The sequence below is a fragment of the Necator americanus genome, chromosome X (genome assembly GCF_031761385.1).
Source record: "Necator americanus strain Aroian chromosome X, whole genome shotgun sequence".
NCBI lineage: Eukaryota > Metazoa > Nematoda > Chromadorea > Rhabditida > Ancylostomatidae > Necator > Necator americanus.
In genome coordinates, this window is record NC_087376.1 from 28,923,815 (window position 1) to 28,937,192 (window position 13,378).

Genomic DNA, 13,378 nt, shown 5'->3' on the forward strand with positions numbered 1-13,378 from the left:
GTGGATGATGAGAGGAAAAAAAAACGCGACAAGAACTCGTGTATTTGATCCGTAATCGAAATCAAATGTTACCGTAATTGGTGGTGTGGTTGTTGTTGAAGCGCTGCTTGTGCGTTTAAGTCGACGATGGGTGTGGCGATTTCGAGACGAAGTGCGACTGAAAATAGCGAAGTGATCGGCTGGCTACGGAGCAACAAATAGTCGTGAACGTTTGACTGATTAACCATGGATGGATGGTGGCCATCAGCACCGCCCCATCGGGAGCAACCGTCGCTCCCGCTGAACCGTACGAGAACAGAACACAAAAGCAACAAGATTACTACGATATTAAGAGGATTAAAATATGCATCACTTTTGTTGAGCGTAATCCATAAAGACGTGGATAGACACGTTAAGGCGATCAAGACATAATCGTATCATCTCGTTTTCTATTTGAATAATTCGATTTCTATGAAATTCGAGTGGTGGACAGAGTTAGAACTGCAGCAAAAAAAAACGCTTTCACATAAGATCAAAGATTCGAGGATTTGATTTTATTGCGTCCGGGAGCTGTTTGTTATGACTGCGAAATGATAGAGTTACGGTCTCGCGGTGCTCGAAGAAAGGCAATGTAAATTATCGACTACAGTTCGATCGTGTCTATGTAAATGATTATTTTTGTACACTTTAAACACACAATCACTAAATTAAGGATGATACTGATCAGGACTGAGTGCGCACGAGTTTATGTAAAACGTTTTTCGTGAAAATGTAATTTATTGAACGTATAGTGAGGTTTTCGGGAAATCTTGAAAAACAAAACTGGAAGAGGCACGAAATGAAGAAAATTCTGTAGCATCAACCTAGGTTGGGAAATAATTTTTTTACTTATTACTTCAAAATCGCTGTTTTTTTATTATAATGGTTCTACTATTAAAATAATTTCAAAGCAAGAGTTTCCACTCTCAACATTTCCCCAAGTACACATTTTGCTGGACATTTAAATATTATTCTGTTAAATTATGGGAAGTAATTTCCCGGTTTCAAGAACATACTGTGACTTCCATAAATCCAATTTTTTTTTGTTTTAAGGAGAACAAAGAAATAAACTAAACTCAACATGAACACAATTTTAAAGATTCGTAAAGTTCTTCTTAAGGATTGCTGAGTAACAAGTATTAATGCTACCCTTTTAGATGTTTCCAGAAACGTTTCCAGACTTTCTATGCACATTTGAACGTATACACTTCAATGCAGCAGAAATAATTCAGAAGAGATGCAAGCAGGAAAATATTTGAAAACTGACAAATCTCATAAAACTTCAGATTCAACTCAGATAAAATTTTTCAGATAATTCAGAAAAATTCTGATATAAAATTGAGGGAGAGACTACTTATAAACTATGCGAGGAATAGGAACCTATTGGAGTGAAAAGGCGTGGAATGACGAACGTAAAATCAACTCATGAGGCTAGTTTGTACTGAAAATCCTCACAACATGGAACTCAATTAAATGAGTCATTAGAGTTGACTGAGTATGATGTCAACATACATACCACTAACAACCTACGGTGTCTGTTATGTTTTAAAAAAAAATTGGGCGTGTCGTATCGTTAAACAAATGAGGACTAGAAGAAGAAGGAGAAGAAGAAGAGGAAGAAGAAACGAATTCTTGTTTTGATAATGACTAGTATGTTCAAGAAAAGGAAATGAACGGCAGGATTATTTGCGATAATCCTGGAAATGTGTTGAAATTGAACCGCAAAAACTCCAAAAATTCCACAAAAAGCTTTGTCAACATCAATTTTTTTTGTTTTTTTTTTTGTACAATCTATTCTCAGTTTGATTACGATCTTTATGCAACAGGAACGAGCATTAAAATCCGAAGAGAACATCACCGTCGGAGCATTCATTGTTCGTGTCTTTGATAGCATTTCGGCAACACGAACGAAAATGCCCCGAAATGGTTATGCGTCACTTAGAAGGATAGGTTCCGATGTAACAAAAAAAAAAAAGAATATATGTGCTTAAATACTTGGTAGTACTTTTTCTTTGGATCCAGACATGGGTAACACATTTTTTCTGTCAAAACTTTCTTCGCTTTTTACTCTTCACTCTATGTCAATCATCCAACATTGCTCCTACACAATTCTACGTGATGGATTCAGGAATTTTCGAAGATTGTCACTAAATGAAACCAACTTTTCAAATCCTGAACAGGTGCAAATTGTTGGACGACTGCGATCATTTAAAACAATGAAAATCATGCCATATGTACATGAAATAATATGTAGCAGGTGTTATTTTGATGGATAATTCACGTTGGTCGCCGCTCACATCAAACAGCCGACCGATCAGGTGCATTTTAAAATTTCTGCACCATTAAACTTGTAGGTTACTAGGACATTCACATATGACCGTTGTCCATTAGGGAAAAAAGCGAAAAATCCATGAAATTGAGATATTGTATTGGAAAAAAACAGTTGGAATAAGCTGTCACAGCAATCATTTCGTCGTAGAAAGTTCGGAAACAAACGTCTAAGAATGACTGAGGTAGAGGATATTTTGTGCTGGGACTGAGGTATGACTGAGGTAGTGAGGTATTTTGTGCTGGGACTAGACCACACACACACACGCACACCCTGGTAAACTTGAATGTGTAGAAAAGAACAAGTTTTCAGGAGGTGAATGTTTAATCAGTGTGAGTTTGATAGGACCTCGAGATTTTCCGAGAATTCTGGAATCACTATTGAACGGACTAGAATTTGAAAGAATAAGATTTATGTGGCTAGAAACAAATTGAAATTTCACCTTGAAATTTTTTAAATTTAGCCAGTTTCTACGCCGAAAAAAACTAAATGTAGTATGTAAAACTCTTTTAGGAAGGACAGCGTTCACTTGTTCTGGAGGAGACTACTGGTTGCTCTGGACCGTTGAAATTGAACTCGAAAGGTCAACAGCAAACAATAAACTACTTGTGATGTCGATATTTGTCGAGTGGGTAAAGAAACATCAACAAAACATTTGAGGTAAACTCACTTCGAATCCAGTTGTAGCGAACTCCCCGTAGGTGTTGAGTAGCTCTCAAGATTCTCGTCCGACATACTCAACTCACTACCCTGAATAATTTGAGGTAATTTTGGTTGGTAGCATACATGTTTATAAAAGTTACTGAAAGTTAAATAAATCAAAATGGATCATAAATATGTTGGATACGCCAAAAATGGATTTGAATAGAAAATATGCCATATTTCGGTCTTTGTTTCATTAAACTTCTGACAGTCAAACATCTAACCAGCATTAGTTTTAATATAGAAGAAAAAGATGTTATTAAAATAAATTTACATAAATTACTAACCTGTCTAGAATTATGTACGTGTTGAGTTTCGGAAATGGGTGAAACTTTTTGTAATTCCACAAAGGCTCTTTTTTTGAGCGAATAAATCATAATTTTTTAGTAAATAAATAATAATTCAAGGTGCTTTCGCTAACCTACGATTTACTGCTTCCAGTGGTATTTTGAGAGAGAATTCAAAACACCTTGGAAAACCATGTTAATATCTTTTACGTTCTCTTTGAGGTTAAGTGTCTTATGAATTTTGACCAAAAAAAAAACATGGAATTCAGCTGCGAAATATGGGTTACAAACGATGGATATTTTCTGAAAAAAATGAAGAAAAAAGAAATCACGACAGATGGAGACCGTGTTACAACAAATACAGAAAGAGGGCAGCTGCGGAATCATACCGAAATTCCACGAGAAATCTCCAAATATTTACATAATTTCAAGTACAACGAGTAAAAAATAAAAGAATGCAAATATTTATTAATAGACATTTGTGTAGTATCCAAAAATTCTATGAGAATATAGAGCGGAGTGTTCCGAACAACGGAAAAGCGAGCACACGGATAAGCTTGAACTAACCAACTGCAGCCGTCTACAAAATCTCATGCACCGGAAAGTTTGAAAAACGGATTTCTCGGATGAGTTTTTCCCCGGAGAATTTCATCTATTCTAATAAGACCAGCTTGGAAATCTTGTTTGCTTTCTGCAGGAACCATTCAAAAAAGTATAGCATTGTGTGTGTGTGTGTCACAGCAATTCATATGGATGTATTGTCAATGTAGAACTGATTAGAGAACTGGATTTTCTTGCATAAATAAACAATGATCATTACATAAAAATTACACTACGAGGAACAAAGGTTTCAACGTGAAGCTATCCGAGCAATTTCGTCGAACATACAACATCCTTGAGTACAACTATCGCTATTTTTTTTTCTGGAAATGAAAATACCAAGTAAAATACAACTCAACACGTCACGTTTTCGTTCTCTTGCTTTCATTTTTAGAGTTTCACTATAACATTGATTTTATAGTATAGCTGAATAAACAATAAATTTCCATAAATACATGCTTTTCCTGGATTAAAAATGCTCAGATCCATATCATTATCCCTCAGAGCTTGTGGTGACTTCACTGAACCTATTCATGAAAGGATTCATGGTATGTGAACAAAGAGAGCACTATGAATTTAGCCTATATTTTTTTACGAGGAGTTCGAGGAATGGCGCTCTCTGTGAAAATCCAGAGGGAATTATGAAAAAGAACATATTAGCTTGGAAATAGCATTTTTGCTTTAATTAATGCTACAACTCTCGAATATGTGTATGAAACCTGTTAGAGAAAGGTTATTAAATTTTTCAAAAAATGATTTCCTAGGTGTCAGTGAATTTAGGTGCTTAAAAATAAAATATGGAGAAGAAAGTAACAACTTGAAGGAATAAAATAAATCGAAATATGAAAATCTGAAGCTACGCAAAACTGTGGAAAACTCGTTCCGAACAGCTCCAAGCTTCGGGAATAAAAAAAGCAAACATCTCATTTATTTCATATCCCTGATACTTCCTGTTGTCACCTTTATTTTCCGATGTAAGAAAATTAGGAAGATAAATTGAATTTCTTTCCGCTTGTCTTTCTTTTTTTAAGAAGGTAAAAAAAGATTTCTCTGTTAATTACGAGATTCTGCACATAAATACTGGAGAAACTTGGAACAGTCCTATCCTTATTTTAAAAGGAATGGAATTAACGTATTAAGGAAATACGATAAAAGGTTTTGGAAAGGAAATATTTTGTAGAGGATCAAAAATCAAGAATGAAAGCAAAAACGACAGTTTATACACTCTCTTATAAAGCTTTTTCATGGAATCAGCTTTGAAAAAATTCCAAAGAAAAAAAAAAGGAAATGACTGGGTGTACCCGTGAACCAAAATGTAAGTAACGTTTGATCATTTTTTTTAAGAAGAAAATCTAGTGTTTTATTCCTTGCCGAAGAACCCAGAAAAGCTAGGATTATTGCCTATAATCATGTTACAATATTGAAGTAAGAAAAAAGAACGTTATCAATTTTATACGCAGTAATGCACAAAAAAAATAATACCGTTCCAGCAGTGCCGGCGTCAGTGAATACGATTGAGGCTTCGAGACTTTCGCGTGATGTAGCACATACTAATCGTGTATCCATTTTGGTAGAAATCACCTGAAAATATCGTAAAAAATGAAGAAGAAGGAAAAATAGAAGAAATTTATGGCGATAAATGTCGAAAAGGAGAATAATCGGAACTATTTATGGTCACAGAAACCGTTAATGCTAACGCCCTTTTCCAGAAGGGCGTTGTCCTACGAAAACATGGATGGAGGGAACTTGACCACAACTACTGGTTACGTCATACAAAACACCTGGTAAGCAACGATCGCACTGCGATATTAAAATCGCATCCATCACCTACTTTTCTCAGTGTATCATTACGATATGATTAATTTTACAATAATGCGATTTGTAACATCAAATCAGCGAAGAATTGCACTTGTGACGTCACTCAAAATTCCATGGACTTCATTGTGGACAAAACAATTATTACGTTTTCGACGAATGTAGCACACGTGAGGTAAAAAACAAACAAACATTTTGCGAGTTATCTAAACATTGATGTCATCGCATTGAAAACATTTTCGTTACAGGAATTATTCGAGAGTTGATTGTTAGTACGTTCACAGAGAAATCAATACGAATTATGAGCCGATGGTAAGTAGTGAGAAAACCGGATCAGGAAGCTTAGCCACTAAAAGTTCGAACAGGCTAGGATTACTGAGTTTTAGAGGAAATCCGGTTGTTAACAACGACCAGTTAACGTAGGTCCAGTGCTGCGATGATGGGGTGGCGGGGAAATACAGGTATCACAACATGTTTTACAACTGTTCCTACCAAGTAAAGAAGAAAAACAAGCGCTGAACACAGAAACAAAAGGTGAAAAAAAGGCTTGTGTAATCAAGGATATCCTAGATTTTTCCATATGGAATAAGAATAATGATAATAGTGAGAACTAACCGATTCAACCGATTCCATTCGCTATATCGTATCTGTCCACCTGCGCATGCAATATTCTTTAAAACCGGTTTTTTAAAAGGGTTTTCGATCATTATTCCACGTATTTCCTTCCACAAGTGGAATAAAAATATCCCGACGATGATTTTCATTAACCACAATTCACTAGTTCCGTTATTTTAAGAACTGCAACTGCTTGTAACTGCCGGACAATTCTACAAGAATAGAAAGAAAATAGACCAAAAAAGTGCACTCAGGAAGCGCAAACAAAAATGATCCAGATCCGGAATACAGCTGTGTTTGCAGGTCCGTTTTCATGGGAATGCTTCCAGAAAACCAGAAATCATATGCCTTCCTTGACTTACAACTACTGAACAATCCTTTTTCCTTTCTGGAGCACTTCTTTCTGAACAAGCTATGTTTTCGCTTCTTTTGGAAAAGAAACAAGAATGAAAAATTTGATACAAATATATTATCTGAAGTGAAAATAAATAAATTACTCATGCGTGATTTCCAGTTTGATTCAGCGATGGCGACACCCTTCAAACTTACAAGAAGAAAAAAAATTTTTCAACAGGATTTTTCAAATATTCTCTTGAGTTGTTCATTGGGTACATCAAAACGTGTTTCTATCTGTGTGTTTTAGGCTCTATAAAATCCAAGTCAAAATAATGTTCGGGAAGAACGGAAGCATTATCCATTGATGAATAATTTTCTCCCGAATTTTTTTAATTCACAACAAAAAATTATTCTACTTAAGCAACAAGTCAAGAGTAATTTTATGTATGTACTGGCACCAAAACAACGGTATTCTCTTTGATCATGTAATAGCAGTCAACAATGTTGACTACGCATAGTAAAATCTAGTTCAGATTTTTTTTTTGAATAATTTATAATACATCCTTTTCATTCATTTTAATGGTTCTCATTTAATTTTTAGCACTATCTCGATCACCATTCTGAAAATATTTAAGGATATCTTGTGTAATGTGGAAGTAGAGTAATTCCAGACATTACAATTTTTCTCACACAAAATTAAAAGAACTTGGATCATACATAGGATTGAGTTCCCACAAATTTCTCAATTTTTTTTTCTCAATTTCAACCACAAGAGATTCCAACTTTTCCAGAGTTCATGATTTTTGGGACCAATCGTTATCTATATAATTATAATCAAACTAAAGAGAAGAAATTACTAAGAACTTTTTTTTTTGCCTTAAAATTGTCAGCATAAGCAAATTCACCGTCTCTCAATATATTAAACAGTTTTCCTCTCAAATATTCGTTGCTACTGTTCTAGTAAATGTATACTGTCATATTTGCAGTTTTTGGTAAAATAGTGAAGAACGTATTACGGAGAGCATCGTTGCAGAATTTGGTTGTATTTCTTTTGAATAAACCCCAATAAATGCAAAACCATTATTTACTGCTTCTATTTTTTAGTAGAATCCATGTCCTGTTATTTATAGCAAAATAACCTCTCCACAGTTTAATGAAAATTGCGTACGCAACAATCAACCCTGTTAAAAATTGGAAGAAATCCTCATCAAGTCCACAACAAAAAAAAATTACCAGAGAAGTGTACTCAGTTCTTTCAAGTACTTAGGATAAATATGCAATGTTAAGTGCAATGCGGAGGATTCTCGAGAGTCTCGAAATTGTGTGGACGTAAATTTGTACGAATCAAAAAAGAATCGGCAGATCTTGAAATTTTGTTTGAAATTTCAACACAAAACATTTTCATGGATATTGCAAGAAATAGTTACAGGTGACCCAAATAAGTTTCCATTTTAATGACTACAAAGACGACCGTCGAAAGTATTTACCGCTTTCCTGCTTTTTTTTGGAATGAGTATCCTCCAGATCAAGAGAAGCAGTTAAAATTTAACTGTTTAACTTAACTGAAAAATTATCGAAATCTTAGAGGATTCTAAGAAGTTAGTGATTAGTGAGCATTGTTCCGAAGAATCTAGAACCTTCACCGCCAATTTTTTTAGAGGATCTACCTCAGAATTCGTTGATGCAATTACAGGTGCTCGTCTCCATTTTCTTTAAGCCCATACGGTAAAAAAATATGGAGCATTTAGTTGAATTTTTTTTTCTCGCTGAGATTTCACCTCATACTACAGCAGACATTTGTTTTTTTATTAAGAGTTCCAACAAATGTACAGGAAAAAAATGAAGAAAACTGGTGAAAGGTGGGAATAAATAACAGTGAAATAGAGACAAAAAGGAAATTAGACAAAACCATTATATCTGAACAACTCTAAATTTTATTTTTTACAACTACTCTAATAAGAAATCTTTTTTTTCACTTATGCTACCGAAATACTTTGAAAATATATAGTGACTTTCATCGTAGAGCGGCGAATTTGTAAGGAAGAGAGGAGATGCTCGGGAATCCAATGGCCCTGGTTTCCGTTCGGGAACCAACTTTAACCAAATCACCGATAACGATCATAAGAAGAACTGGAAAAATCGGACGTCCACACTTTTTCATTTGGACTTTCTACTGTAAATTTTTCTTACTGTAGATTGCTGGAGAATAATAGGAAAAACAGGATTCACAAATTATCCTCATTTTAACACGAGATAAGTACGGAGATTAGTAGATATTAACTTAATGACAACTACAGAAAACTAGTCAAATATTGCTACAAACAGGTTCTCAAGTGATTCATCCAGAAACATTTCCGAGGTTATTAACTCGTATTTATGGGTGTGCCCTCCATGCAGCTCTGAACTTCACTTACACATTGTTCTTTCATCTGAGATAATGGAAACACCAATTTTCTCACGGGAATTGTACCTACAACATTACCGAAACGTTTGATCCTAGAAAGATGCAATGTTCTTCCAGAACATTGTCAACGTGGCAGTTGCATACGTTTCTTAGCGTTCTTTTTCGAGTACTTCAATTCAACAGCTCTACCGGAGGTTAAAATTGCCAACAGCTTACGGATGGAAAGAAACATTTACTACTTTTTTCAGGTTTAATTTTACATTTATATGTTAGTTCATTGGGGGGGGGGGAAGGGGGATCGTCTAGGTTGTCAAGTGGAACCCTCTTTGTGGGACCTTTTGTACGTTTTCATTTCCCAGTTGACTAATTAAACTTTTACGGAAAAAAAAACAAGATAGTAAGTAATAATAGCAGATATAAACAAGACACAATGGATATTCGAGTTGTTGAATTGAGTGCGAGGTGTTTAGAATCTGACTATGGGCCTGTTCAATGTTCCCTGATCATCCTGAAAAACGTCGTGGGAAATTCCGTTTGTTCCTACGAAATACGTGAAAACACCATACTCTTCTTCTGCACGCGCCCGTGTCCAAAAGAGGGCGGTCGAGAACTAACGGGTTCTCCTGACAAACCGACGCAAATGAAATCAAGGAATAGGCTGCTGTGGGGACCTGAGTGTGCATTAAGGGGAGCGTCATAATGCGCCTCGTATGATCAAACGCCGTTCCCACGCTGCTTTTAAGGACGATCAGGATGGATTGAGCGTGAACACGCTCATATTCGTAATCTACATCTCGAACTCTATGTTTTCCGTGAACTTTAAGCACTACGTCAACATATGTGTGGTACGTTGCCTTTAAGCCAGCTTACAAATGAGGCAAATTATGAACTAAAAAACGAGTAATGTGTTACTACAAGGAAATAGTGTATTACAATTAAACATGGAAGAAAAAATATTCTTGGATCCTCTATAACTTTAAGCCCAAGGTTTCAAAGTCAATGCCGACTATTTTTGTGTTATTTAGCTTTTTTCCTAGTTTTAAGATATTTATCAAAACAGGCGCTTGAAAGAAAATATGCAACATAAGTGTACTGTCAACATTTCTTCTGGATAAACAAGAAAAAGGTGGAAAAAACTTTGGTAACTTTACTTTGACGTTTTAACGAGTTTTTCTGGAGAATATTTTGTCAACTTTTGCAATCTTTTCTTTTTGAGTGAAAATGATGGTAAGAGATAAAGGGCGACCACTGCAGTCAGCAAATTTGTTTGAAAGGTCTGAAAAAACTTTCAGGAAAACAAAATTATTCCGACAAAATAATAAGAAAAAGTAACTAAGAAAGATCATTTTCAACACATTAGTAGATCTTAACAACAATTAAAAAAGAAATAGTACTATTGTGGAAAGTGTAACATGTAAATAAAAGAAAACTGGTAATTTTGGGACATTATAATTAAAAAAAATGAAATGAAGATACTATGACTACAATTTTTATCACTAATTTGTAGATGCATAACTTCAAAAGGGTATTTTTGGAAGGATCGTCACGAAAAAACATTCTTTGGAATTTCTTTTTGGGATGTTTCCTAAATTTCAAGTAATTAGATCGCTATGAGTTTAAAAAGTACATAAAATGTATTCCCAAAGAATCTATCATGCGAGTGCCCGTTATTTTACCCGTTTTCTGTGAACTGAAGTGAGAGGGTTGCGTTAAAGATTCGAAACTCGTTTCCGGTCACAGTATATTTACATTCGGATAGGCACAGAACAAATTTGACCTTGAACATTTGTATCCTTAATTCAGTTCCAAGAAATAACTGATTAACATTCAGTTTGCGAAGATCTTTCTATGACTACGTCTGTTACAAGAATCAAATCGAAATAAATTTTAAAAAGTATTCAAAGTAAAAATATGAAAAATGAACATTTGTGCATCATGTAGATGACTGAGATCCAGAGATATGTCAAAAAAATAATGGATAATTGCTGGCTTATGGAGAAGGTGACGCGATACCAGGGAAAAATTTCAGAAAACTTTTAGAAAAAAAATAAATCAATAAGGATTTTAATAGTTCCAAATCATAAAAATTTCACTAGGAAAAGACAAGGAATCTTGTAATGGACGAAGAGGCTGTGTGCATCGCGTAGAAGGTTGTGATGTGGAATTAGGGAGAACTTTATGTGACTATCCCAGAAGGAATAATTGTGGATTGTTTTTTCCAACGGAATAAAAAAAAGCTTTGACCGGAACTGATTTCATTTGCTGAGCGATAGTACAGTCAAATTTTCCTAATACAGTTGCTTAAAAGAACTGTAATAAGAAAAATTTTCTGTCACCTCATCATAAAAATGTCAGTTATACTTTTTTTTGAAAATTCATAATGAGTGAATGTTCTATAATGTCTCTTTGTTTAATTCAATACTAAAGTCACTATAAGTGGATATGTTTTTAAATTATACGAATATCGTATTTCTGATCAACAAGAAATAAGGGCCATACCTCACATTTGTACCAGTCCATGAAATGAAAGCACTTCTACCAGATATGGACAACAGTGAATGGAATGGAAATCCATTTGTGGGATTTTAAACTGAGCTTTACCATCAAATAAAAAATCCTCCAAAATACATATGTGGAACAATAGAGATAGGATTTTGATTAAATTTATAATGTGGGGTAAACAAAGCTGTTGAGCGATATATTTCGGGAACGCAAATTTATGAGAGAGTTCGAATTTTTGATCAATTCTTTAAATTCCTTTATTTTAAAGCTAACATAATCAAGTCGCATAGCAATTTGCACAAAAGCATTCAACTTTAAAAATAAGATATGATAAAACAATATCATACGAACAGTTGGTATCTCTTCGCTTTTCTTTTTATTTTTTTTCAAGGTGTTAAATGGTCCCGACAAAATGGAAGCAAAGACAAAATATCAGAGACTATAAATGACAGGTATTAGTTTTTTTTTTTGATTTTTTTTACGGGTTCACAATTAACAACTGCATGCCAAAGAGCAAAAATAAGAGAAATTAAATAAAACAACTTTATATGAGAATAAAGAGCACTACAGAAGAGTAGTCTTCTCTTACTTCCCAGACAAAAATGATGCCTTTTCAATTTTTTTTAGAACATTTTGCATTTCTATCCAATGTTCTGAGAGTTGTGTGGTCCAATGTAGATTTTTTTGTAACTGAAAAAGGACAAGAGGTTCTAGTGCGTTCGTTGAAACCTCCTTGGATCTGGAGATTTGCAGAAAAAAAAATCTTTAAAACCTATAAATGAATATTTCATAAAATGACGGTAGTATTCGTGAAATAGATGTGAAAGTAAATGTTGAACGGATTCACCTATCAGTGGACAACGTAATCGGTTACGCATTACACAAACACCATTCGCTGGACATTTTTTTCCCATCGTCGAAGGCGTTAAATCGTGCAATTTTTATTCATAGCAAATCATTGAACGTTTAGCCGAACAGTGGTGTGAGCGTGAACGAAATCAAAGTTAGCGAATTACGATGAAAGCGAAATGATCGAATACGAATGGATAGATTGTGTTTTGTGACATTTGTCACACGTAAATCTATTAATAAAAAAAAATTTAAAAATAGTATGATAAATAGGGATTAATAGGAAATGGAATAATGAGGAACACGAAAGAATACCGAAAGAATGAAACGTGACAGTTTAAATTGAAACTCTCTACAATTTTCTTTGATTTTCTAAAGTGAACGAAGAATTTTTTGTGATAAGAGCTCATTTCCTGCTCGTTATATGATGGAATAAAATAATAATTAGGCTAAACCATAAAGGAATAAACAAATTAGACTAAACTGAGAAGAATTCCATAATCTCTCAACTTATGGCGAAATATGTAGGTATTGCAGACATCCTCCGCTACGGAATACTTCTAAAACCCGGAAAACGACGAAACAAAAGCGATTCATTTATTTTTCTCTAACGGTCCATTCGATATTTCTCAAACGGACTCGATAAAGGAAAGAAACAAAAATAATTTAATGGAAAATCGACGTTAACATTTATCATAAAATCATGAAGAGTGAATCTCTAATAGTTTTTCTACGGATCGGTTATTTGTATAAAACTTTTACAACATGCTTATATTACTACTTAAACATACAAATTTAGAAATGCTGTTCTGAGGAGTGGAAGTGAAACTATTTTTCTGTGGAGAAGAAAGTTTGCTATACCATCAACTGGTATCTTGAGATACCATTCTTTGAAACAAATTGTGGCACACTGAACACTAT

At 34.4% G+C, this 13,378-nt stretch overlaps 1 protein-coding gene across 2 annotated transcripts in view; it reads right to left on the bottom strand.

The window, feature by feature from the left end:
- RB195_025817 (uncharacterized protein) overlaps positions 1 to 6,384 on the bottom strand; it is a gene marked incomplete at both ends in the record, with an annotated part of 22,091 nt that extends 15,707 nt beyond the window's left edge. For both annotated transcript variants that reach the window (XM_064214121.1, XM_064214122.1), the window contains 4 exons: positions 73 to 157; positions 3,018 to 3,097; positions 5,419 to 5,517; positions 6,367 to 6,384. In XM_064214121.1, coding sequence (XP_064070002.1) covers positions 73 to 157; positions 3,018 to 3,097; positions 5,419 to 5,517; positions 6,367 to 6,384 — 282 coding nt within the window. The remainder of the gene's footprint in view (positions 1 to 72; positions 158 to 3,017; positions 3,098 to 5,418; positions 5,518 to 6,366) is intronic.
- Between the last annotated feature and the right edge of the window lie 6,994 nt (positions 6,385 to 13,378).